This window comes from Thalassophryne amazonica, chromosome 3, assembly GCF_902500255.1.
Source record: "Thalassophryne amazonica chromosome 3, fThaAma1.1, whole genome shotgun sequence".
NCBI lineage: Eukaryota > Metazoa > Chordata > Actinopteri > Batrachoidiformes > Batrachoididae > Thalassophryne > Thalassophryne amazonica.
The window spans coordinates 823,358-846,459 of NC_047105.1; the positions used below are offsets into that span (position 1 = coordinate 823,358).

The 23,102-nt window shown below is 38.3% G+C and overlaps 1 protein-coding gene across 1 annotated transcript in view; it reads right to left on the reverse strand.

The window, feature by feature from the left end:
* Nucleotides 1-20,779, reverse strand: part of LOC117504783 (potassium voltage-gated channel subfamily KQT member 2-like) — a 344,945-nt gene extending 324,166 nt beyond the window's left edge. The window contains 2 exon segments of the mRNA XM_034164283.1: nucleotides 5,745-5,895; nucleotides 20,587-20,779. Of these exon segments, the coding sequence (XP_034020174.1) occupies nucleotides 5,745-5,895; nucleotides 20,587-20,719 (284 nt within the window). The 5' untranslated portion in view covers nucleotides 20,720-20,779.
* Between the last annotated feature and the right edge of the window lie 2,323 nt (nucleotides 20,780-23,102).

A 23,102-nucleotide genomic window follows, 5' to 3' on the forward strand; every position in this document is an offset into this window, starting at 1 on the left:
GGCAGCGCCCTCTCGTGCCTGAAGCCCGCACTTCAGGCAGGGCGCCCTCTGGTGGTGGGCCAGCAGTACCTCCTCTTCTGGCGGCCCACACAACAAAGTCAACTATTTTTTGTATCGGGTTTTGTGATTTCATCCGGCTTCCAAAGACGATCTACGATACCGGCCTAGCAACACCTTGGTAAAGTAATAATAATGACCAATATTGGTTTACTGGCTATTACTGTTGCTCTCCTTCCCATCCTCTTGTCTTCCTGTTGCTGATACGTATATTCATATTCAACATACTCAAAACAAAGTGTTAAAAAGTATTGCAGTACTAAATAAGGTAAGGCATGTTCTTAATTGCAAAGCGCTTCATACTCTGTATTGTTCACTGGGTGCTCCCTACCTGACTTACTGTGCTGAAGTTTGGGGCAATAATTATAAAACTTCATTGCAATCATTATTCATTCTTCAAAAAAGAGCATTAAGAACAATTCACAATGTTATTGAGATCACACCAATTCATTGTTTATTAAATTTAAAATATTAAAACTTCACAATATGAATACATTTAAGACTGTGCAATTAATGTGTAATGTGAAAAATAAGCAACTGCCCCTCAGAATTCAAGAATTATTTAAGGAGAGAGAGGGAAAATATAATTTAAGGGGCTTTTAACATTTTAAAATTGCTGGTGCTCAGATGACCAGGAAAGGCTTTTGTGTTTCTACTTGTGGCCCTAAAATATGGAATAATCTGGCGAAGGAACTCAAGCGATGTCCAAATGACTGGTGGTTGGCTCTCACTGCGGTATTGTATCACTTCCTGTTCCGGAGCACAGCGGTGTTTTTCTGTATCTGTTAGCTGTTTAATCTGCGCAGTTAGATTGATCTAGTTATCTAGATTACGATTTGTTTCCCAGTGTAATCTTTACGTGCCTTAACTAAAGCACTCCTTCTGCTGAATCACCTCTAAATTATTTACACATTATTCACTTTGCGTGTTTTTAGGAATCCGCTAGCTTAGCGTAGCTACTAGCTCTTAGCCGATTTAGCATGGCGGCTTCTCCTGTCTCTCCCGCACTTTTCTGCTCTGGGTGTGAAATGTTTAGTTATTCCTCGGCCTCCTTTAGCAGTAACGGTACTTGTAATAAGTGTAGCTTATTCGTAGCTTTGGAGGCCAGGCTGGGCAAATTGGAGACTCGGCTCCGCACCGTGGAAAATTCTACAGCTAGCCAGGCCCCTGTAGTCGGTGCGGACCAAGGTAGCTTAGCCGCCGTTAGTTACCCCCTGGCAGATCCCGAGCAGCCGGGAAAGCAGGCCGACTGGGTGACTGTGAGGAGGAAGCGTAGTCCTAAACAGAAGCCCTGTGTACACCGCCAACCCGTTCACATCTCTAACCGTTTTTCCCCACTCGACGACACACCCGCCGAGGATCAAACTCTGGTTATTGGCGACTCTGTTTTGCGAAATGTGAAGTTAGCGACACCAGCAACCATAGTCAATTGTCTTCCGGGGGCCAGAGCAGGCGACATAGAAGGAAATTTGAAACTGCTGGCTAAGGCTAAGCGTAAATTTGGTAAGATTGTAATTCACGTCGGCAGTAATGACACCCGGTTACGCCAATCGGAGGTCACTAAAATTAACATTAAATCGGTGTGTAACTTTACAAAAACAATGTCGGACTCTGTAGTTTTCTCTGGGCCCCTCCCCAATCAGACCGGGAGTGACATGTTTAGCCGCATGTTCTCCTTGAATTGTTGGCTGTCTGAGTGGTGTCCAAAAAATGAGGTGGGCTTCATAGATAATTGGCAAAGCTTCTGGGGAAAACCTGGTCTTGTTAGGAGAGACGGCATCCATCCCACTTTGGATGGAGCAGCTCTCATTTCTAGAAATCTGGCCAATTTTCTTAAATCCTCCAAACCGTGACTATCCAGGGTTGGGACCAGGAAGCAGAGTTGTAGTCTTTCACACCTCTCTGCAGCTTCTCTCCCCCTGCCATCCCCTCATTACCCCATCCCCGTAGAGACGGTGCCTGCTCCCAGACTACCAATAACCAGCAAAAATCTATTTCAATCAATCAATCAATCAATTTTTTTATATAGCGCCAAATCACAACAAACAGTTGCCCCAAGGCGCTTTATATTGTAAGGCAAGGCCATACAATAATTATGTAAAACCCCAACGGTCAAAACGACCCCCTGTGAGCAAGCACTTGGGTACAGTGGGAAGGAAAAACTCCCTTTTAACAGGAAGAAACCTCCAACAGAACCAGGCTCAGGGAGGGGCAGTCTTCTGCTGGGACTGGTTGGGGCTGAGGGAGAGAACCAGGAAAAAGACATGCTGTGGAGGGGAGCAGAGATCGATCACTAATGATTAAATGCAGAGTGGTGCATACAGAGCAAAAAGAGAAAGAAACAGTGCATCATGGGAACCCCCCAGCAGTCTAAGTCTATAGCAGCATAACTAAGGGATGGTTCAGGGTCACCTGATCCAGCCCTAACTATAAGCTTTAGCAAAAAGGAAAGTTTTAAGCCTAATCTTAAAAGTAGAGAGGGTGTTTTTTAGCTCAGATAAGATAATTATAGTGGGTGATTTTAACATCCACATAGATGCTGAGAATGACAGCCTCAACACTGCATTTAATCTATTATTAGACTCTATTGGCTTTGCTCAAAAAGTAAATGAGTCCACCCACCACTTTAATCATATCTTAGATCTTGTTCTGACTTATGGTATGGAAATAGAAGACTTAACAGTATTCCCTGAAAACTCCCTTCTGTCTGATCATTTTTTAATAACATTTACATTTACTCTGATGGACTACCCTGCAGTGGGGAATAAGTTTCATTACACTAGAAGTCTTTCAGAAAGCGCTGTAACTAGGTTTAAGGATATGATTCCTTCTTTATGTTCTCTAATGCCATATACCAACACAGTGCAGAGTAGCTACCTAAACTCTGTAAGGGAGATAGAGTATCTCGTCAATAGTTTTACATCCTCATTGAAGACAACTTTGGATGCTGTAGCTCCTCTAAAAAAGAGAGCTTTAAATCAGAAGTGCCTGACTCCATGGTATAACTCACAAACTCGTAGCTTAAAGCAGATAACCCGTAAGTTGGAGAGGAAATGGCGTCTCACTAACTTAGAAGATCTTCACTTAGCCTGGAAAAAGAGTCTGTTGCTCTATAAAAAAAAAGCCCTCCGTAAAGCTAGGACATCTTTCTACTCATCACTAATTGAAGAAAATAAGAACAACCCCAGGTTTCTTTTCAGCACTGTAGCCAGGCTGACAAAGAGTCAGAGCTCTATTGAGCTGAGTATTCCATTAACTTTAACTAGTAATGACTTCATGACTTTCTTTGCTAACAAAATTTTAACTATTAGAGAAAAAATTACTCATAACCATCCCAAAGACGTATCGTTATCTTTGGCTGCTTTCAGTGATGCCGGTATTTGGTTAGACTCTTTCTCTCCGATTGTTCTGTCTGAGTTATTTTCATTAGTTACTTCATCCAAACCATCAACATGTTTATTAGACCCCATTCCTACCAGGCTGCTCAAGGAAGCCCTACCATTATTTAATGCTTCGATCTTAAATATGATCAATCTATCTTTGTTAGTTGGCTATGTACCACAGGCTTTTAAGGTGGCAGTAATTAAACCATTACTTAAAAAGCCATCACTTGACCCAGCTATCTTAGCTAATTATAGGCCAATCTCCAACCTTCCTTTTCTCTCAAAAATTCTTGAAAGGGTAGTTGTAAAACAGCTAACTGATCATCTGCAGAGGAATGGTCTATTTGAAGAGTTTCAGTCAGGTTTTAGAATTCATCATAGTACAGAAACAGCATTAGTGAAGGTTACAAATGATCTTCTTATGGCCTCGGACAGTGGACTCATCTCTGTGCTTGTTCTGTTAGACCTCAGTGCTGCTTTTGATACTGTTGACCATAAAATTTTATTACAGAGATTAGAGCATGCCATAGGTATTAAATGCACTGCGCTGCGGTGGTTTGAATCATATTTGTCTAATAGATTACAATTTGTTCATGTAAATGGGGAATCTTCTTCACAGACTAAAGTTAATTATGGAGTTCCACAAGGTTCTGTGCTAGGACCAATTTTATTCACTTTATACATGCTTCCCTTAGGCAGTATTATTAGACGGTATTGCTTAAATTTTCATTGTTACGCAGATGATACCCCGCTTTATCTATCCATGAAGCCAGAGGACACACACCAATTAGCTAAACTGCAGGATTGCCTTACAGACATAAAGACATGGATGACCTCTAATTTCCTGCTTTTAAACTCAGATAAAACTGAAGTTATTGTACTTGGCCCCACAAATCTTAGAAATATGGTGTCTAACCAGATCCTTACTGTGGATGGCATTACCCTGACCTCTAGTAATACTGTGAGAAATCTTGGAGTCATTTTTGATCAGGATATGTCATTCAAAGCGCATATTAAACAAATATGTAGGACTGCTTTTTTGCATTTACGTAATATCTCTAAAATCAGAAAGGTCTTGTCTCAGAGTGATGCTGAAAAACTAATTCATGCATTTATTTCCTCTAGGCTGGACTATTGTAATTCATTATTATCAGGTTGTCCTAAAAGTTCCCTAAAAAACCTTCAGTTAATTCAAAATGCTGCAGCTAGAGTACTGACGGGGACTAGAAGGAGAGAGCATATCTCACCCATATTGGCCTCTCTTCATTGGCTTCCTGTTAATTCTAGAATAGAATTTAAAATTCTTCTTCTTACTTATAAGGTTTTGAATAATCAGGTCCCATCTTATCTTAGGGACCTCGTAGTACCATATCACCCCAATAGAGCGCTTCGCTTGCATTTAATCATTAGTGATCGATCTCTGCTCCCCTCCACAGCATGTCTTTTTCCTGGTTCTCTCCCTCAGCCCCAACCAGTCCCAGCAGAAGACTGCCCCTCCCTGAGCCTGGTTCTGCTGGAGGTTTCTTCCTGTTAAAAGGGAGTTTTTCCTTTCCACTGTCGCCAAGTGCTCACAGGGGGTCGTTTTGACCGTTGGGGTTTTTACGTAATTATTGTATGGCCTTGCCTTACAATATAAAGCACCTTGGGGCAACTGTTTGTTGTGATTTGGCGCTATATAAATAAAATTGATTGATTGATTGAAATCATTCTCAAGTCATCAAACTACAAGTCAGCTTGCAAACAATCGATGATCATTATGACTTCAGACTTGAGTTGGAGAAGTTTTTAATGAAAACACATTGCGATCGGACGGGACAGTTTGTCCGATATGAGAGAAAATCTGTTATATACGGTGTTTATTTCATGGAAAACCATACAAAAACACTGGAACTATTGCTTTTGTCCGTTGACTACAAACGGACAAATGTTGCAGCTTGGGACTCCGGCAAGGACGGTCGCATTCCTCTCCTCTCCCCTTCTCCTCCTTTCTGTTCTCTATCTCTGCTCCGACCTTCAAAGTTCCAGCTTCACCAGACTGTGAATTCTTCAAATTAAGATTTGGATTAACCATGGAATTGATCAGCTGGTCTCTCAACGCTAATAATAAATAAATAAATAAAATTGATTGAATTGATTGATTGGTGTCTGTGTGTGTATGGTTATACACGTGCGTATTTATTTTCATAAGTCACCAACGTTTCTGCTTTATTCATTCATTCATTCCTGCTGCTCACTGGGGGATTCAGATCTGCAGACCTGAATCTTGACAGAGAAGCTCTGGACGTACAGACATGCGGCTCTTACACATATGCGTGGTAGATGAAGGCCCAGCCTCTCGGTCTCTCCAGAACATTGTAGAGGAAATTCTGCAGTCGCCGGTAGAAGGCATTTCGCTTCGGAGGCCTCTTACCACCTGAAATGCTGCTCCTCTGCCGCCGAGGCCCCTCCTCCACACCTGAATACACACATTTACACCGCCGCAGGTGATCAACCGCAAATCATAATCTGCCTCCAAATCTCACATTTTAAAGAAATCAGATTTACTTATAATAGTGCAGCAGATAACTGAAACAATCGTGCAAATGGTGATACAAGCACCAAAGTTGGCACAAATACTCCTTAGACATTACTCTTTTGAAAAAACCGACTGGCCACTTGAATTTTCAATAGGCGGCCAGGTCGGGGTCAATTGAAGAATTACACAGGGGTCAAAATTAAAAATGCTCAAATCATTTTGAAAACTACACATTATTTGTCTGATCGTAAAGATTCCAAAAAGGTATAGTTTGGACTATCTGTGACTGAATGATCAGGAGTTATGGGGTAAAAACAGCAAGAATGGTGACAAAGGTCAGTTTCAGTTTGTACAGGGGTCAAAAGTTAAAGTTCCTTCAGTTTTGGTAAAAAGTGATCCAAATTATTGGTTGAGCTAATAGGATTAATAAATGGAATAGTTTTGATTTGAATGTTTGGTCTCCAAAGTAAAGGTCAAACAAGGTCAACGTCCATTGGATTCTATGACATGTGACATATGTTACCCCATAACATGATAACAAAACATGATACATGGTCCAAACTATTCCTTTTTAAAACCCTGTTAACTCAATAAATAATATGCATATTTTTTTTACCAAAATTGAAGGAACTTTAACTTTTGACCCCTGTACAAACTGAAACTGACCTTTGTCACCATTTTTGCTGTTTTTACCCCATAACTCCATAACATTCAGTCATAGATAGTCCAAACTATACCTTTTTGGAATCTTTACAGACAAATAATGTGGTGTACTTTTCAAAATGATTTGAGCACTTTTTAATTTTTACCCCTGTGTAATTCTTCAATTGACCCCTACCTGGCCGCCTATTAAATTCAAGTGGCCAGTCGGTTTTTTCAAATGAGTAATGTCTAAGGAGTATTTGTGCCAACTTTGGTGCTTGTATCATTTTATCTGTGATCCATGTTTCAGCACAGAAAGGTACATGACACATGTTTCATATATGTTTATCCGCTGTGAAGCATGTTGCGTTTTTACCTTTAAATGAAACAGGCTTTAGTATTTTATCTGTGATCCATGTTTCAGCACATGTTTCATATATGTTTATCTGCTGTGAAGCATGTTGCGTTTTTACCTTTAAATGAAACAGGCTTTAGTATTTTATCTGTGATCCATGTTTCAGCACATGTTTCATATATGTTTATCTGCTGTGAAGCATGTTGCGTTTTTACCTTTAGATGAAACAGGCTTTAGTATTTTATCTGTGATTCATGTTTCAGCAGAGAGAAAGGTACATGACACATGTTTCATATATGTTTATCTGCTGTGAAGCATGTTGCGTTTTTACCTTTAGATGAAACAGGCTTTAGTATTTTATCTGTGATTCATGTTTCAGCAGAGAGAAAGGTACATGACACATGTTTCATATATGTTTATCTGCTGTGAAGCATGTTGCGTTTTTATCTTTAGATGAAACAGGCTTTAGTATTTTATCTGTGATTCATGTTTCAGCAGAGAGAAAGGTACATGACACATGTTTCATATATGTTTATCTGCTGTGAAGCATGTTGCGTTTTTACCTTTAGATGAAACAGGCTTTAGTATTTTATCTGTGATTCATGTTTCAGCAGAGAGAAAGGTACATGACACATGTTTCATATATGTATATCTGCTGTGAAGCATGTTGCGTTTTTACCTTTAAATGAAACAGGCTTTAGTATTTTATCTGTGATTCATGTTTCAGCACAGAGAAAGGTACATGACACATGTTTCATATATGTTTATCTGCTGTGAAACATGTTGCGTTTTTACCTTTAAATGAAACAGGCTTTACTATTTTATCTGTGATTCATGTTTCAGCAGAGAGAAACGTACATGACACATGTTTCATATATGTTTATCCGCTGTGAAGCATGTTGCGTTTTTACCTTTAAATGAAACAGGCTTTAGTATTTTATCTGTGATCCATGTTTCAGCACATGTTTCATATATGTTTATCTGCTGTGAAGCATGTTGCGTTTTTACCTTTAGATGAAACAGGCTTTAGTATTTTATCTGTGATTCATGTTTCAGCAGAGAGAAAGGTACATGACACATGTTTCATATATGTTTATCTGTTGTGAAGCATGTTGCGTTTTTACCTTTAGATGAAACAGGCTTTAGTATTTTATCTGTGATTCATGTTTCAGCAGAGAGAAAGGTACATGACACATGTTTCATATATGTATATCTGCTGTGAAGCATGTTGCGTTTTTACCTTTAAATGAAACAGGCTTTAGTATTTTATCTGTGATTCATGTTTCAGCACAGAGAAAGGTAAATGACACATGTTTCATATATGTTTATCTGCTGTGAAACATGTTGCGTTTTTACCTTTAAATGAAACAGGCTTTACTATTTTATCTGTGATTCATGTTTCAGCAGAGAGAAAGGTACATGACACGTTTCATATATGTTTATCCGCTGTGAAGCATGTTGCGTTTTTACCTTTAAATGAAACAGGCTTTAGTATTTTATCTGTGATCCATGTTTCAGCAGAGAGAGAGGTACATGACACATGTTTCATATATGTTTATCTGCTGTGAAGCATGTTGTGTTTTTACCTTTAGATGAAACAGGCTTTAGTATTTTATCTGTGATTCATGTTTCAGCAGAGAGAAAGGTACATGACACATGTTTCATATATGTTTATCTGCTGTGAAGCATGTTGCGTTTTTACCTTTAGATGAAACAGGCTTTAGTATTTTATCTGTGATTCATGTTTCACCACAGAGAAAGGTACATGACACATGTTTCATATATGTATATCTGCTGTGAAGCATGTTGCGTTTTTACCTTTAAATGAAACAGGCTTTAGTATTTTATCTGTGATTCATGTTTCAGCACAGAGAAAGGTACATGACACATGTTTCATATATGTTTATCTGCTGTGAAACATGTTGCGTTTTTACCTTTAAATGAAACAGGCTTTACTATTTTATCTGTGATTCATGTTTCAGCAGAGAGAAAGGTACATGACACAAGTTTCATATATGTTTATCCGCTGTGAAGCATGTTGCGTTTTTACCTTTAAATGAAACAGGCTTTAGTATTTTATCTGTGATCCATGTTTCAGCACGTTTCATATATGTTTATCTGCTGTGAAGCATGTTGCGTTTTTACCTTTAGATGAAACAGGCTTTAGTATTTTATCTGTGATTCATGTTTCAGCAGAGAGAAAGGTACATGACACATGTTTCATATATGTTTATCTGCTGTGAAACATGTTGCGTTTTTACCTTTAAATGAAACAGGCTTTACTATTTTATCTGTGATTCATGTTTCAGCAGAGAGAAAGGTACATGACACGTTTCATATATGTTTATCTGCTGTGAAGCATGTTGCGTTTTTACCTTTAAATGAAACAGGCTTTAGTATTTTATCTGTGATTCATGTTTCAGCAGAGAGAAAGGTACATGACACATGTTTCATATATGTTTATCTGCTGTGAAGCATGTTGCGTTTTTACCTTTAAATGAAACAGGCTTTAGTATTTTATCTGTGATTCATGTTTCAGCACAGAGAAAGGTACATGACACATGTTTCATATATGTTTATCTGCTGTGAAACATGTTGCGTTTTTACCTTTAAATGAAACAGGCTTTACTATTTTATCTGTGATTCATGTTTCAGCAGAGAGAAAGGTACATGATACATGTTTCATATATGTTTATCCGCTGTGAAGCATGTTGCGTTTTTACCTTTAAATGAAACAGGCTTTAGTATTTTATCTGTGATCCATGTTTCAGCACGTTTCATATATGTTTATCTGCTGTGAAGCATGTTGCGTTTTTACTTTTAGATGAAACAGGCTTTAGTATTTTATCTGTGATTCATGTTTCAGCAGAGAGAAAGGTACATGACACATGTTTCATATATGTATATCTGCTGTGAAGCATGTTGCGTTTTTACCTTTAAATGAAACAGGCTTTAGTATTTTATCTGTGATTCATGTTTCAGCACAGAGAAAGGTACATGACACATGTTTCATATATGTTTATCTGCTGTGAAACATGTTGCGTTTTTACCTTTAAATGAAACAGGCTTTACTATTTTATCTGTGATTCATGTTTCAGCAGAGAGAAAGGTACATGACACATGTTTCATATATGTTTATCCGCTGTGAAGCATGTTGCGTTTTTACCTTTAAATGAAACAGGCTTTAGAATTTTATCTGTGATCCATGTTTCAGCACATGTTTCATATATGTTTATCTGCTGTGAAGCATGTTGCGTTTTTATCTTTAGATGAAACAGGCTTTAGTATTTTATCTGTGATTCATGTTTCAGCAGAGAGAAAGGTACATGACACATGTTTCATATATGTTTATCTGCTGTGAAGCATGTTGCGTTTTTACCTTTAGATGAAACAGGCTTTAGTATTTTATCTGTGATTCATGTTTCAGCAGAGAGAAAGGTACATGACACATGTTTCATATATGTATATCTGCTGTGAAGCATGTTGCGTTTTTACCTTTAAATGAAACAGGCTTTAGTATTTTATCTGTGATTCATGTTTCAGCACAGAGAAAGGTACATGACACGTTTCATATATGTTTATCTGCTGTGAAACATGTTGCGTTTTTACCTTTAAATGAAACAGGCTTTACTATTTTATCTGTGATTCATGTTTCAGCAGAGAGAAAGGTACATGACACATGTTTCATATATGTTTATCCGCTGTGAAGCATGTTGCGTTTTTACCTTTAAATGAAACAGGCTTTAGTATTTTATCTGTGATCCATGTTTCAGCACGTTTCATATATGTTTATCTGCTGTGAAGCATGTTGCGTTTTTACCTTTAAATGAAACAGGCTTTACTATTTTATCTGTGATTCATGTTTCAGCAGAGAGAAAGGTACATGACACATGTTTCATATATGTTTATCTGCTGTGAAGCATGTTGCGTTTTTACCTTTAGATGAAACAGGCTTTAGTATTTTATCTGTGATTCATGTTTCAGCAGAGAGAAAGGTACATGACACGTTTCATATATGTATATCTGCTGTGAAGCATGTTGCGTTTTTACCTTTAAATGAAACAGGCTTTACTATTTTATCTATGATTCATGTTTCAGCAGAGAGAAAGGTACATGACACGTTTCATATATGTTTATCCGCTGTGAAGCATGTTGCGTTTTTACCTTTAAATGAAACAGGCTTTAGTATTTTATCTGTGATCCATGTTTCGGCAGAGAGAAAGGTACATGACACATGTTTCATATATGTTTATCTGCTGTGAAGCATGTTGTGTTTTTACCTTTAGATGAAACAGGCTTTAGTATTTTATCTGTGATTCATGTTTCAGCAGAGAGAAAGGTACATGACACATGTTTCATATATGTTTATCTGCTGTGAAGCATGTTGCGTTTTTACCTTTAGATGAAACAGGCTTTAGTATTTTATCTGTGATTCATGTTTCAGCAGAGAGAAAGGTACATGACACATGTTTCATATATGTTTATCTGCTGTGAAGCATGTTGCGTTTTTACCTTTAAATGAAACAGGCTTTAGTATTTTATCTGTGATTCATGTTTCAGCACAGAGAAAGGTACATGACACATGTTTCATATATGTATATCTGCTGTGAAGCATGTTGCGTTTTTACCTTTAAATGAAACAGGCTTTAGTATTTTATCTGTGATTCATGTTTCAGCACAGAGAAAGGTACATGACACATGTTTCATATATGTTTATCTGCTGTGAAGCATGTTGCGTTTTTACCTTTAGATGAAACAGGCTTTAGTATTTTATCTGTGATTCATGTTTCAGCACAGAGAAAGGTACATGACACATGTTTCATATATGTTTATCTGCTGTGAAGCATGTTGCGTTTTTACCTTTAGATGAAACAGGCTTTAGTATTTTATCTGTGATTCATGTTTCAGCACAGAGAAAGGTACATGACACATGTTTCATATATGTTTATCTGCTGTGAAGCATGTTGTGTTTTTACCTTTAGATGAAACAGGCTTTAGTATTTTATCTGTGATTCATGTTTCAGCAGAGAGAAAGGTACATGACACATGTTTCATATATGTTTATCTGCTGTGAAGCATGTTGTGTTTTTACCTTTAAATGAAACAGGCTTTAGTATTTTATCTGTGATTCATGTTTCAGCAGAGAGAAAGGTACATGACACATGTTTCATATATGTTTATCTGCTGTGAAGCATGTTGCGTTTTTACCTTTAAATGAAACAGGCTTTAGTATTTTATCTGTGATTCATGTTTCAGCAGAGAGAAAGGTACATGACACATGTTTCATATATGTATATCTGCTGTGAAGCATGTTGCGTTTTTACCTTTAAATGAAACAGGCTTTAGTATTTTATCTGTGATTCATGTTTCAGCACAGAGAAAGGTACATGACACATGTTTCATATATGTTTATCTGCTGTGAAGCATGTTGCGTTTTTACCTTTAGATGAAACAGGCTTTAGTATTTTATCTGTGATTCATGTTTCAGCACAGAGAAAGGTACATGACACATGTTTCATATATGTTTATCTGCTGTGAAGCATGTTGCGTTTTTACCTTTAGATGAAACAGGCTTTAGTATTTTATCTGTGATTCATGTTTCAGCACAGAGAAAGGTACATGACACATGTTTCATATATGTTTATCTGCTGTGAAGCATGTTGTGTTTTTACCTTTAGATGAAACAGGCTTTAGTATTTTATCTGTGATTCATGTTTCAGCAGAGAGAAAGGTACATGACACATGTTTCATATATGTTTATCTGCTGTGAAGCATGTTGTGTTTTTACCTTTAGATGAAACAGGCTTTAGTATTTTATCTGTGATTCATGTTTCAGCACAGAGAAAGGTACATGACACATGTTTCATATATGTTTATCTGCTGTGAAGCATGTTGTGTTTTTACCTTTAAATGAAACAGGCTTTAGTATTTTATCTGTGATTCATGTTTCAGCACAGAGAAAGGTACATGACACATGTTTCATATATGTATATCTGCTGTGAAGCATGTTGCGTTTTTACCTTTAAATGAAACAGGCTTTAGTATTTTATCTGTGATTCATGTTTCAGCACAGAGAAAGGTACATGACACATGTTTCATATATGTTTATCTGCTGTGAAGCATGTTGTGTTTTTACCTTTAGATGAAACAGGCTTTAGTATTTTATCTGTGATTCATGTTTCAGCAGAGAGAAAGGTACATGACACGTTTCATATATGTTTATCTGCTGTGAAGCATGTTGCGTTTTTACCTTTAGATGAAACAGGCTTTAGTATTTTATCTGTGATTCATGTTTCAGCAGAGAGAAAGGTACATGACACATGTTTCATATATGTTTATCTGCTGTGAAGCATGTTGCGTTTTTACCTTTAAATGAAACAGGCTTTAGTATTTTATCTGTGATTCATGTTTCAGCAGAGAGAAAGGTACATGATACATGTTTCATATATGTTTATCCGCTGTGAAGCATGTTGCGTTTTTACCTTTAAATGAAACAGGCTTTAGTATTTTATCTGTGATCCATGTTTCAGCACGTTTCATATATGTTTATCTACTGTGAAGCATGTTGCGTTTTTACTTTTAGATGAAACAGGCTTTAGTATTTTATCTGTGATTCATGTTTCAGCAGAGAGAAAGGTACATGACACATGTTTCATATATGTATATCTGCTGTGAAGCATGTTGCGTTTTTACCTTTAAATGAAACAGGCTTTAGTATTTTATCTGTGATTCATGTTTCAGCACAGAGAAAGGTACATGACACATGTTTCATATATGTTTATCTGCTGTGAAACATGTTGCGTTTTTACCTTTAAATGAAACAGGCTTTACTATTTTATCTGTGATTCATGTTTCAGCAGAGAGAAAGGTACATGACACATGTTTCATATATGTTTATCCGCTGTGAAGCATGTTGCGTTTTTACCTTTAAATGAAACAGGCTTTAGTATTTTATCTGTGATCCATGTTTCAGCACATGTTTCATATATGTTTATCTGCTGTGAAGCATGTTGCGTTTTATCTTTAGATGAAACAGGCTTTAGTATTTTATCTGTGATTCATGTTTCAGCAGAGAGAAAGGTACATGACACATGTTTCATATATGTTTATCTGCTGTGAAGCATGTTGCGTTTTTACCTTTAGATGAAACAGGCTTTAGTATTTTATCTGTGATTCATGTTTCAGCAGAGAGAAAGGTACATGACACATGTTTCATATATGTATATCTGCTGTGAAGCATGTTGCGTTTTTACCTTTAAATGAAACAGGCTTTAGTATTTTATCTGTGATTCATGTTTCAGCACAGAGAAAGGTACATGACACGTTTCATATATGTTTATCTGCTGTGAAACATGTTGCGTTTTTACCTTTAAATGAAACAGGCTTTACTATTTTATCTGTGATTCATGTTTCAGCAGAGAGAAAGGTACATGACACATGTTTCATATATGTTTATCCGCTGTGAAGCATGTTGCGTTTTTACCTTTAAATGAAACAGGCTTTAGTATTTTATCTGTGATCCATGTTTCAGCACATGTTTCATATATGTTTATCTGCTGTGAAGCATGTTGCGTTTTTACCTTTAGATGAAACAGGCTTTAGTATTTTATCTGTGATTCATGTTTCAGCAGAGAGAAAGGTACATGACACATGTTTCATATATGTTTATCTGCTGTGAAGCATGTTGCGTTTTTACCTTTAGATGAAACAGGCTTTAGTATTTTATCTGTGATTCATGTTTCAGCAGAGAGAAAGGTACATGACACATGTTTCATATATGTATATCTGCTGTGAAGCATGTTGCGTTTTTACCTTTAAATGAAACAGGCTTTAGTATTTTATCTGTGATTCATGTTTCAGCACAGAGAAAGGTACATGACACATGTTTCATATATGTTTATCTGCTGTGAAGCTGTTGCGTTTTTACCTTTAAGATGAAACAGGCTTTACGTATTTTATCTGTGATTCATGTTTCAGCAGAGAGAAAGGTACATGACACATGTTTCATATATGTTTATCTGCTGTGAAGCATGTTGCGTTTTTACCTTTAAATGAAACAGGCTTTAGTATTTTATCTGTGATCCATGTTTCAGCACAGAGAAAGGTACATGACACATGTTTCATATATGTTTATCTGCTGTGAAACGTTGCGTTTTTACCTTTAAATGAAACAGGCTTTACTATTTTATCTGTGATTCATGTTTCAGCAGAGAGAAAGGTACATGACACGTTTCATATATGTTTATCCGCTGTGAAGCATGTTGCGTTTTTACCTTTAAATGAAACAGGCTTTAGTATTTTATCTGTGATTCATGTTTCAGCAGAGAGAAAGGTACATGACACATGTTTCATATATGTTTATCTGCTGTGAAGCATGTTGCGTTTTTTACCTTTAGATGAAACAGGCTTTAGTATTTTATCTGTGATTCATGTTTCAGCAGAGAGAAAGGTACATGACACATGTTTCATATATGTTTATCTGCTGTGAAGCATGTTGCGTTTTTACCTTTAAATGAAACAGGCTTTAGTATTTTATCTGTGATTCATGTTTCAGCAGAGAGAAAGGTACATGACACATGTTTCATATATGTTTATCTGCTGTGAAGCATGTTGCGTTTTTACCTTTAGATGAAACAGGCTTTAGTATTTTATCTGTGATTCATGTTTCAGCAGAGAGAAAGGTACATGACACATGTTTCATATATGTTTATCTGCTGTGAAGCATGTTGCGTTTTTACCTTTAGATGAAACAGGCTTTAGTATTTTATCTGTGATTCATGTTTCAGCACAGAGAAAGGTACATGACACATGTTTCATATATGTTTATCTGCTGTGAAACATGTTGCGTTTTGTGTTGTGCTGCTCCACAGCCTGTCTAGTGTCGGATTCCCTGTTTGGGAATCCGCTAGCTTAGCGTAGCTACTAGCTCTTAGCCGTTTTAGCATGGCGGCTTCTCCTGTCTCTCCCGTACTTTTCTGCTCTGGGTGTGAAATGTTTAGTTATTCCTCGGCCTCTTTTAGCAGTAACGGTACTTGTAATAAGTGCAGCTTATTCGTAGCTTTGGAGGCCAGGCTGGGCGAATTGGAGGCTCGGCTCCGCACCGTGGAAAATTCTACAGCTAGCCAGGCCCCTGTAGTCGGTGCGGACCAAGGTAGCTTAGCCGCCGTTAGTTCCCCCCTGGCAGACCCCGTGCAGTCGGGAAGGCAGGCTGACTGGGTGACTGTGAGGAGGAAGCGTAGCCCTAAACAGAAGCCCCGTGTACACCGTCTACCCGTTCACATCTCTAACCGTTTTTCCCCACTCGACGATACACTCGCCGAGGATCAAACTCTGGTTATTGGCGACTCTGTTTTGAGAAATGTGAAGTTAGCGACACCAGCAACCATTGTCAATTGTCTTCCGGGGGCCAGAGCAGGCGACATCGAAGGACATTTGAAATTGCTGGCTAAGGCTAAGCGTAAATTTGGTAAGATTGTAATTCACGTCGGCAGTAATGACACTCGGTTACGCCAATCGGAGGTCACTAAAATTAACATTGAATCGGTGTGTAACTTTGCAAAAACAATGTCGGACTCTGTTGTTTTCTCTGGGCCCCTCCCCAATCAGACCGGGAGTGACATGTTTAGCCGCATGTTCTCCTTGAATTGCTGGCTGTCTGAGTGGTGTCCAAAAAATGAGGTGGGCTTCATTGATAATTGGCAAAGCTTCTGGGGAAAACCTGGTCTTGTTAGGAGAGACGGCATCCATCCCACTTTAGAGGGAGCAGCTCTCATTTCTAGAAATCTGGCCAATTTTTTGGGATCCTCCAAACTGTGACTGTCTAGCGTTGGGACCAGGAGGCAGAGCTGTGGTCTTATACACCTCTCTGCAGCTTCTCTCCCCCTGCCATCCCCTCATTACCCCATCCCCGTAGAGACGGTGCCTGCTCCCAGACCACCAATAACTAGCAAAAATCTATTTAAGCATAAAAATTCAAAAAGAAAAAATAATATAGCACCTTCAACTGCACCACAGACTAAAACAGTTAAATGTGGTCTATTAAACATTAGGTCTCTTTCTTCTAAGTCCCTGTTGGTAAATGATATAATAATTGATCAACATATTGATTTATTCTGCCTTACAGAAACCTGGTTACAGCAGGATGAATATGTTAGTTTAAATGAGTCAACACCCCCGAGTCACACTAACTGTCAGAATGCTCGTAGTACGGGCCGGGGCGGAGGATTAGCAGCAATCTTCCATTCCAGCTTATTAATTAATCAAAAACCTAGACAGAGCTTTAATTCATTTGAAAGCTTGTCTCTTAGTCTTGTCTATCCAAATTGGAAGTCCCAAAAACCAGTTTTATTTGTTATTATCTATCGTCCACCTGGTCGTTACTGTGAGTTTCTCTGTGAATTTTCAGACCTTTTGTCTGACTTAGTGCTTAGCTCAGATAAGATAATTATAGTGGGCGATTTTAACATCCACACAGATGCTGAGAATGACAGCCTCAACACTGCATTTAATCTATTATTAGACTCTATCGGCTTTGCTCAAAAAGTAAATGAGTCCACCCACCACTTTAATCATATTTTAGATCTTGTTCTGACTTATGGTATGGAAATAGAAGACTTAACAGTATTCCCTGAAAACTCCCTTTTGTCTGATCATTTTTTAATAACATTTACATTTACTCTGATGGACTACCCAGCAGTGGGGAATAAGTTTCATTACACTAGAAGTCTTTCAGAAAGCGCTGTAACTAGGTTTAAGGATATGATTCCTTCTTTATGTTCTCTAATGTCATATACCAACACAGAGCAGAGTAGCTACCTAAACTCTGTAAGGGAGTTAGAGTATCTTGTCAATAGTTTTACATCCTCATTGAAGACAACTTTGGATGCTGCAGCTCCTCTGAAAAAGAGAGCTTTAAATCAGAAGTGTCTGACTCCGTGGTATAACTCACAAACTCGTAGCTTAAAGCAGATAACCCGTAAGTTGGAGAGGAAATGGCGTCTCACTAATTTAGAAGATCTTCACTTAGCCTGGAAAAAGAGTTTGTTGCTCTATAAGAAAGCCCTTCGTGAAGCTAGGACATCTTTCTACTCATCACTAATTGAAGAAAATAAGAACAACCACAGGTTTCTTTTCAGCACTGTAGCCAGGCTGACAAAGAGTCAGAGCTCTATTGAGCTGAGTATTCCATTAACTTTAACTAGTAATGACTTCATGACTTTCTTTGCTAACAAAATTTTGACTATTAGAGAAAAAATTACTCATAACCATCCCAAAGATGTATCGTTATCTTTGGCTGCTTTCAGTGATGCCGGTATTTGGTTAGACTCTTTCTCTCCGATTGTTCTGTCTGAGTTATTTTCATTAGTTACTTCATCCACACCATCAACATGCTTATTAGACCCCATTCCTGCCAGGCTGCTCAAGGAAGTCCTACCATTATTTAATGCTTCAATCTTAAATATGATCAATCTATCTTTGTTAGTTGGTTATGTACCACAGGCCTTTAAGGTGGCAGTAATTAAACCATTACTTAAAAAGCCATCACTTGACCCAGCTATCTTAGCTAATTATAGGCCAATCTCCAACCTTCCTTTTCTCTCAAAGATTCTTGAGAGGGTAGTTGTAAAACAGCTAACTGATCACCTGCAGAGGAATGGTCTATTTGAAGAGTTTCAGTCAGGTTTTAGAATTCATCATAGTACAGAAACAGCATTAGTGAAGGTTACAAATGATCTTCTTATGGCTTCGGACAGTGGACTTATCTCTGTGCTTGTTCTGTTGGACCTCAGTGCTGCTTTTGATACTGTTGACCATAAAATTTTATTACAGAGATTAGAGCATGTCATAGGTATTAAAGGCACTGCGCTGCGGTGGTTTGAATCATATTTGTCTAATAGATTACAGTTTGTTCATGTAAATGGGGAATCTTCTTCACAGACTAAAGTTAATTATGGAGTTCCACAAGGTTCTGTGCTAGGACCAATTTTATTCACTTTATACATGCTTCCCTTGGGCAGTATTATTAGACGGTATTGCTTAAATTTTCATTGTTACGCAGATGATACCCAGCTTTATCTATCCATGAAGCCAGAGGATACGCACCAATTAGCTAAACTGCAGGATTGTCTTACAGACATAAAGACATGGATGACCTCTAATTTCCTGCTTTTAAACTCAGATAAAACTGAAGTTATTGTACTTGGCCCCACAAATCTTAGAAGCATGGTGTCTAACCAGATCTTTACTCTGGATGGCATTTCCCTGATCTCTAGTAATACTGTGAGAAATCTTGGAGTTATTTTGATCAGGATATGTCATTCAAAGCGCATATTAAACAAATATGTAGGACTGCCTTTTTGCATTTACGCAATATCTCTAAAATCAGAAAGGTCTTGTCTCAGAGTGATGCTGAAAAACTAATTCATGCATTTATTTCCTCTAGGCTGGACTATTGTAATTCATTATTATCAGGTTGTCCTAAAAGTTCCCTAAAAAGCCTTCAGTTGGTTCAGAATGCTGCACCTAGAGTACTGACGGGGACTAGCAGGAGAGAGCATATCTCACCCGTGTTGGCCTCCCTTCATTGGCTTCCTGTTAATGCTAGAATAGAATTTAAAATTCTTCTTCTTACTTATAAGGTTTTGAATAATCAGGTCCCATCTTATCTTAGGGACCTCGTAGTACCATATTACCCCATTAGAGCGCTTCGCTCTCAGACTGCGGGCTTACTTGTAGTTCCTAGGGTTTGTAAGAGTAGAATGGGAGGCAGAGCCTTCAGCTTTCAGGCTCCTCTCCTGTGGAACCAGCTCCCAATTCAGATCAGGGAGACAGACACCCTCTCTACTTTAAGATTAGGCTTAAAACTTTCCTTTTCGCTAAGGCTTATAGTTAGGGCTGGATCGGGTGACCCTGGACCATCCCTTGGTTATGTTGCTTTAGACGTAGACTGTGTTTCATAATTATTGTATGGCCTTGCCTTGCAATGTGGAGCGCCTTGGGGCAACTGTTTGTTGTGATTTGGCGCTATACAAGAAAAAAGTTGATTGATTGATTGATGTTTCATATATGTATATCTGCTGTGAAGCATGTTGCGTTTTTACCTTTAAATGAAACAGGCTTTAGTATTTTATCTGTGATTTATGTTTCAGCACAGATAAAGGTAACATTACCACAATGTTTCATATATGTTTATCTGACTGTGAAACCATGTTCCGTTTTAACCTTTAATGAAACAGGCTTTAGTATTTTACTGTGATTCTGTTTCAGCATAGAGAACGGTACATTAACCATGTTTTCCATATGGTTATCTGCTGTGAACATTTTGCTTTTTAACCTTAAATGGAACCAGGCTTTACTATTTTGATCTGTGATTCCATGTTTTCAGCAGAGAGAAAGGTACAGGACACATGTTCATATATTTTTTATTCCGCTTGAAGCTGTTGCGTTTTTACCTTTAAATGAAACAGGCTTTAGTATTTTATCTGTTATCCATGTTTCAGCACATGTTTCATATATGTTTATCTGCTGTGAAGCTTGTTGCATTTTGAAGCATATGTAACGCACGTTTCTCTGCGCTGAAGAAGCCTTTTCGGGCCTGGGTTTCGGGTTTCGGGTTTCGGGTGTCGGTCTCTAACCTGCGATGAGTAAAGCTCCGTCCCTGCTGGACTCGGTCCCGCCGGCCTCCAAACCCACGAAGCCGACCTTGAGCTTCTTCTGGTCGGCCTGCGCTCCGGGAAACACGCCGCCGTTGCGGGATTTCTGCACCATGACTGCAGAGAGGAGAAAAAACAAAACAAAATGAAGGATGGAGGAGACGAGGAGGAAGGATGCAGGGGTGGGTGGGGGGGGGGGGGGGGGGTGGGGGGGCAGAGGCTGAGCTGATTGGCTCAAATTTGTCGACTCTGGGACAGAAACAAACGGGATGACGTCAGCTCCTGGCTGACATTAAGCCACGCCTCATGGAATTAAGCGACAAATAAATAATAATCTTATGTTAATGAGACCCGGACTAAGGACCTCAGTGGGTTGACAGTGTGGACTGTTGGGTTTCGGGGTGTTGTAGAAGTAGGTTTGTTTGAGACATTCCTCGTGTGTTGGGTCGCCCAACGTTCAGCATCATCCAGTTGTAATAATATGGGTATTAAGTTGCAAAGCATCTCCCTCTCTTACTGAGATCCTCTGGGTTTGGTGGAACTGGCTTTTGAGATTGTTTTTTTCCCGAGAGCCTCCACATCCTGCGTGGATAGAATTGTCCAAGCAGCTCAGAGTTAAGGATCCATAATGAAATGATGTTTTGAGGGCTGGAATCTCGACATTTTCTTCTCGATTTTACTGAAGTGCTTCGCTTTTTTTTTTTCTTTTTTTTTGATGGTAAAAAAGTGACCATTTAACCATTTTTATAGTAACTAATCTGAAGTTCAATAAAAAAAAAAGAAAATACAATATTGCAAGCGCCTGCAATCTGAAGAATCCACTGCCTTAAAAAATGATTTAGAGCATTGGAATCCATTTACAAAAGCAAGATGCAACTTTAGCATATTCCAAATTTGAAAACATATTTCTCAATATATACAACAAAAATTGTCCAATTCTACAGTATAATAAATAATAATATGAAGCTAACCCGTGATAACAAAGGTCTTCAAAGGCTTGTAAGAAGAAAAGATGCTATAGAGAGAATTCATGAAAATCAATCAAGAAGGCAGAGATTAAATAAGACGATAAAAATAACTAACAACTATTATGCAAAACAGTAAAAAACATACTTTGGAAAAATACAATGATAATAAAAACGATATAAAGGAACACAGGAATACTGAATATTTTATAGCAATAAACCCAAATCAAACTTGGACTGCAAGCAGTCATATACGGGCCCTCGTTCCGCGCAACCACCTACCCAGGCCATGGGTGCCCTTGTGACCACATGTGGGCATGTGCATGCAGGGCAACCACTCATCACACAGTTAAAATTTTAAACAATCACACAATCATAAAGGATTATGACATGTTGATTGTTCATCCTAGGGGGCGCTCAGTGTACAAACAAAGGGGCCAGGTGTGTTCAGGGGCCAACCGTCATCATACATGTGAAGTTTCAAGTCAATCAGGCAAAGCATGAAGGGGTTATCATGACTTGATGTTCCATGGCAAAGGGTCAAAATGGCAGCGCCATAGCAGCCACACCCTTCAACATAGAGAAAACCTTTCGATAACTTTTGGTCAGTATCATCTGTGGATGCTGTGAAAGAAATTTGAAGTGCATTGGACAAAATCCCTAGGAGGAGTTTGTTCAAATATAACTTGTGGAAATCATGGCAAAATGACAAGAAATGCAAATGGCTGACTCCTGTTGGGAGTAGACTCATGGTGCAAGAGACCTTTGTGTACGTCTATGCAAGTCACACATGTGTACCAATTTCACCTCCCTACTACAAAAACCCCCTATGGGAGGGGTTTTTTGAAAGTTTCAAGGGGGCGCTATTGAGGCACTTTGCCCCGCCCATGGGCAACGCCCCTATGAATGGTAAGACAGTGTTGTGCTGTACCTGTGTTCAATTTCATGATGAGATGACAATTAAAGCTGACAAAGGAAACGTAATTTCATGGCGAATGGTCGATATTCGTCACGCCGCCACACACACGCACTCTGCTACTCGCAACTTCACGGTGATTATCGCCTACATTCACCAACTTCTTTCTGCATGTTTTAGAAGTAGAATGAAGTTGATGGTGTTAAGTATGACATCAGTACCTGTTTAAATATAATGTTCCATGGCAAGGGTTAAATGGCGGCGCCATAGCGGCCACACCCTTCGACATAAAGAAAAGCTTTCGATAACTTTTGATCAGTATCATCTGTGGATGCTCTGAAGAAATTTGAAGTGCTGCGACCTTGTGTGCCACCCACCCAAAATATTGAATTTCGATCCGGCCGGACAACTTTGCAAAGTTTGGTGAGTTTTTGAGCATGGGGAGGCCGAAATTTTGATTTTAAAGTGATAATATAATAATAATATATATAATAATAATATATAATAATAATATAATAATAAGAAACAGCACAATTACATAGGGTCCTCGTAGGACTTTTTCCTATTCTGGCCCTAATAAATAATAATAATAATAATAATAATAATATAATGAATGA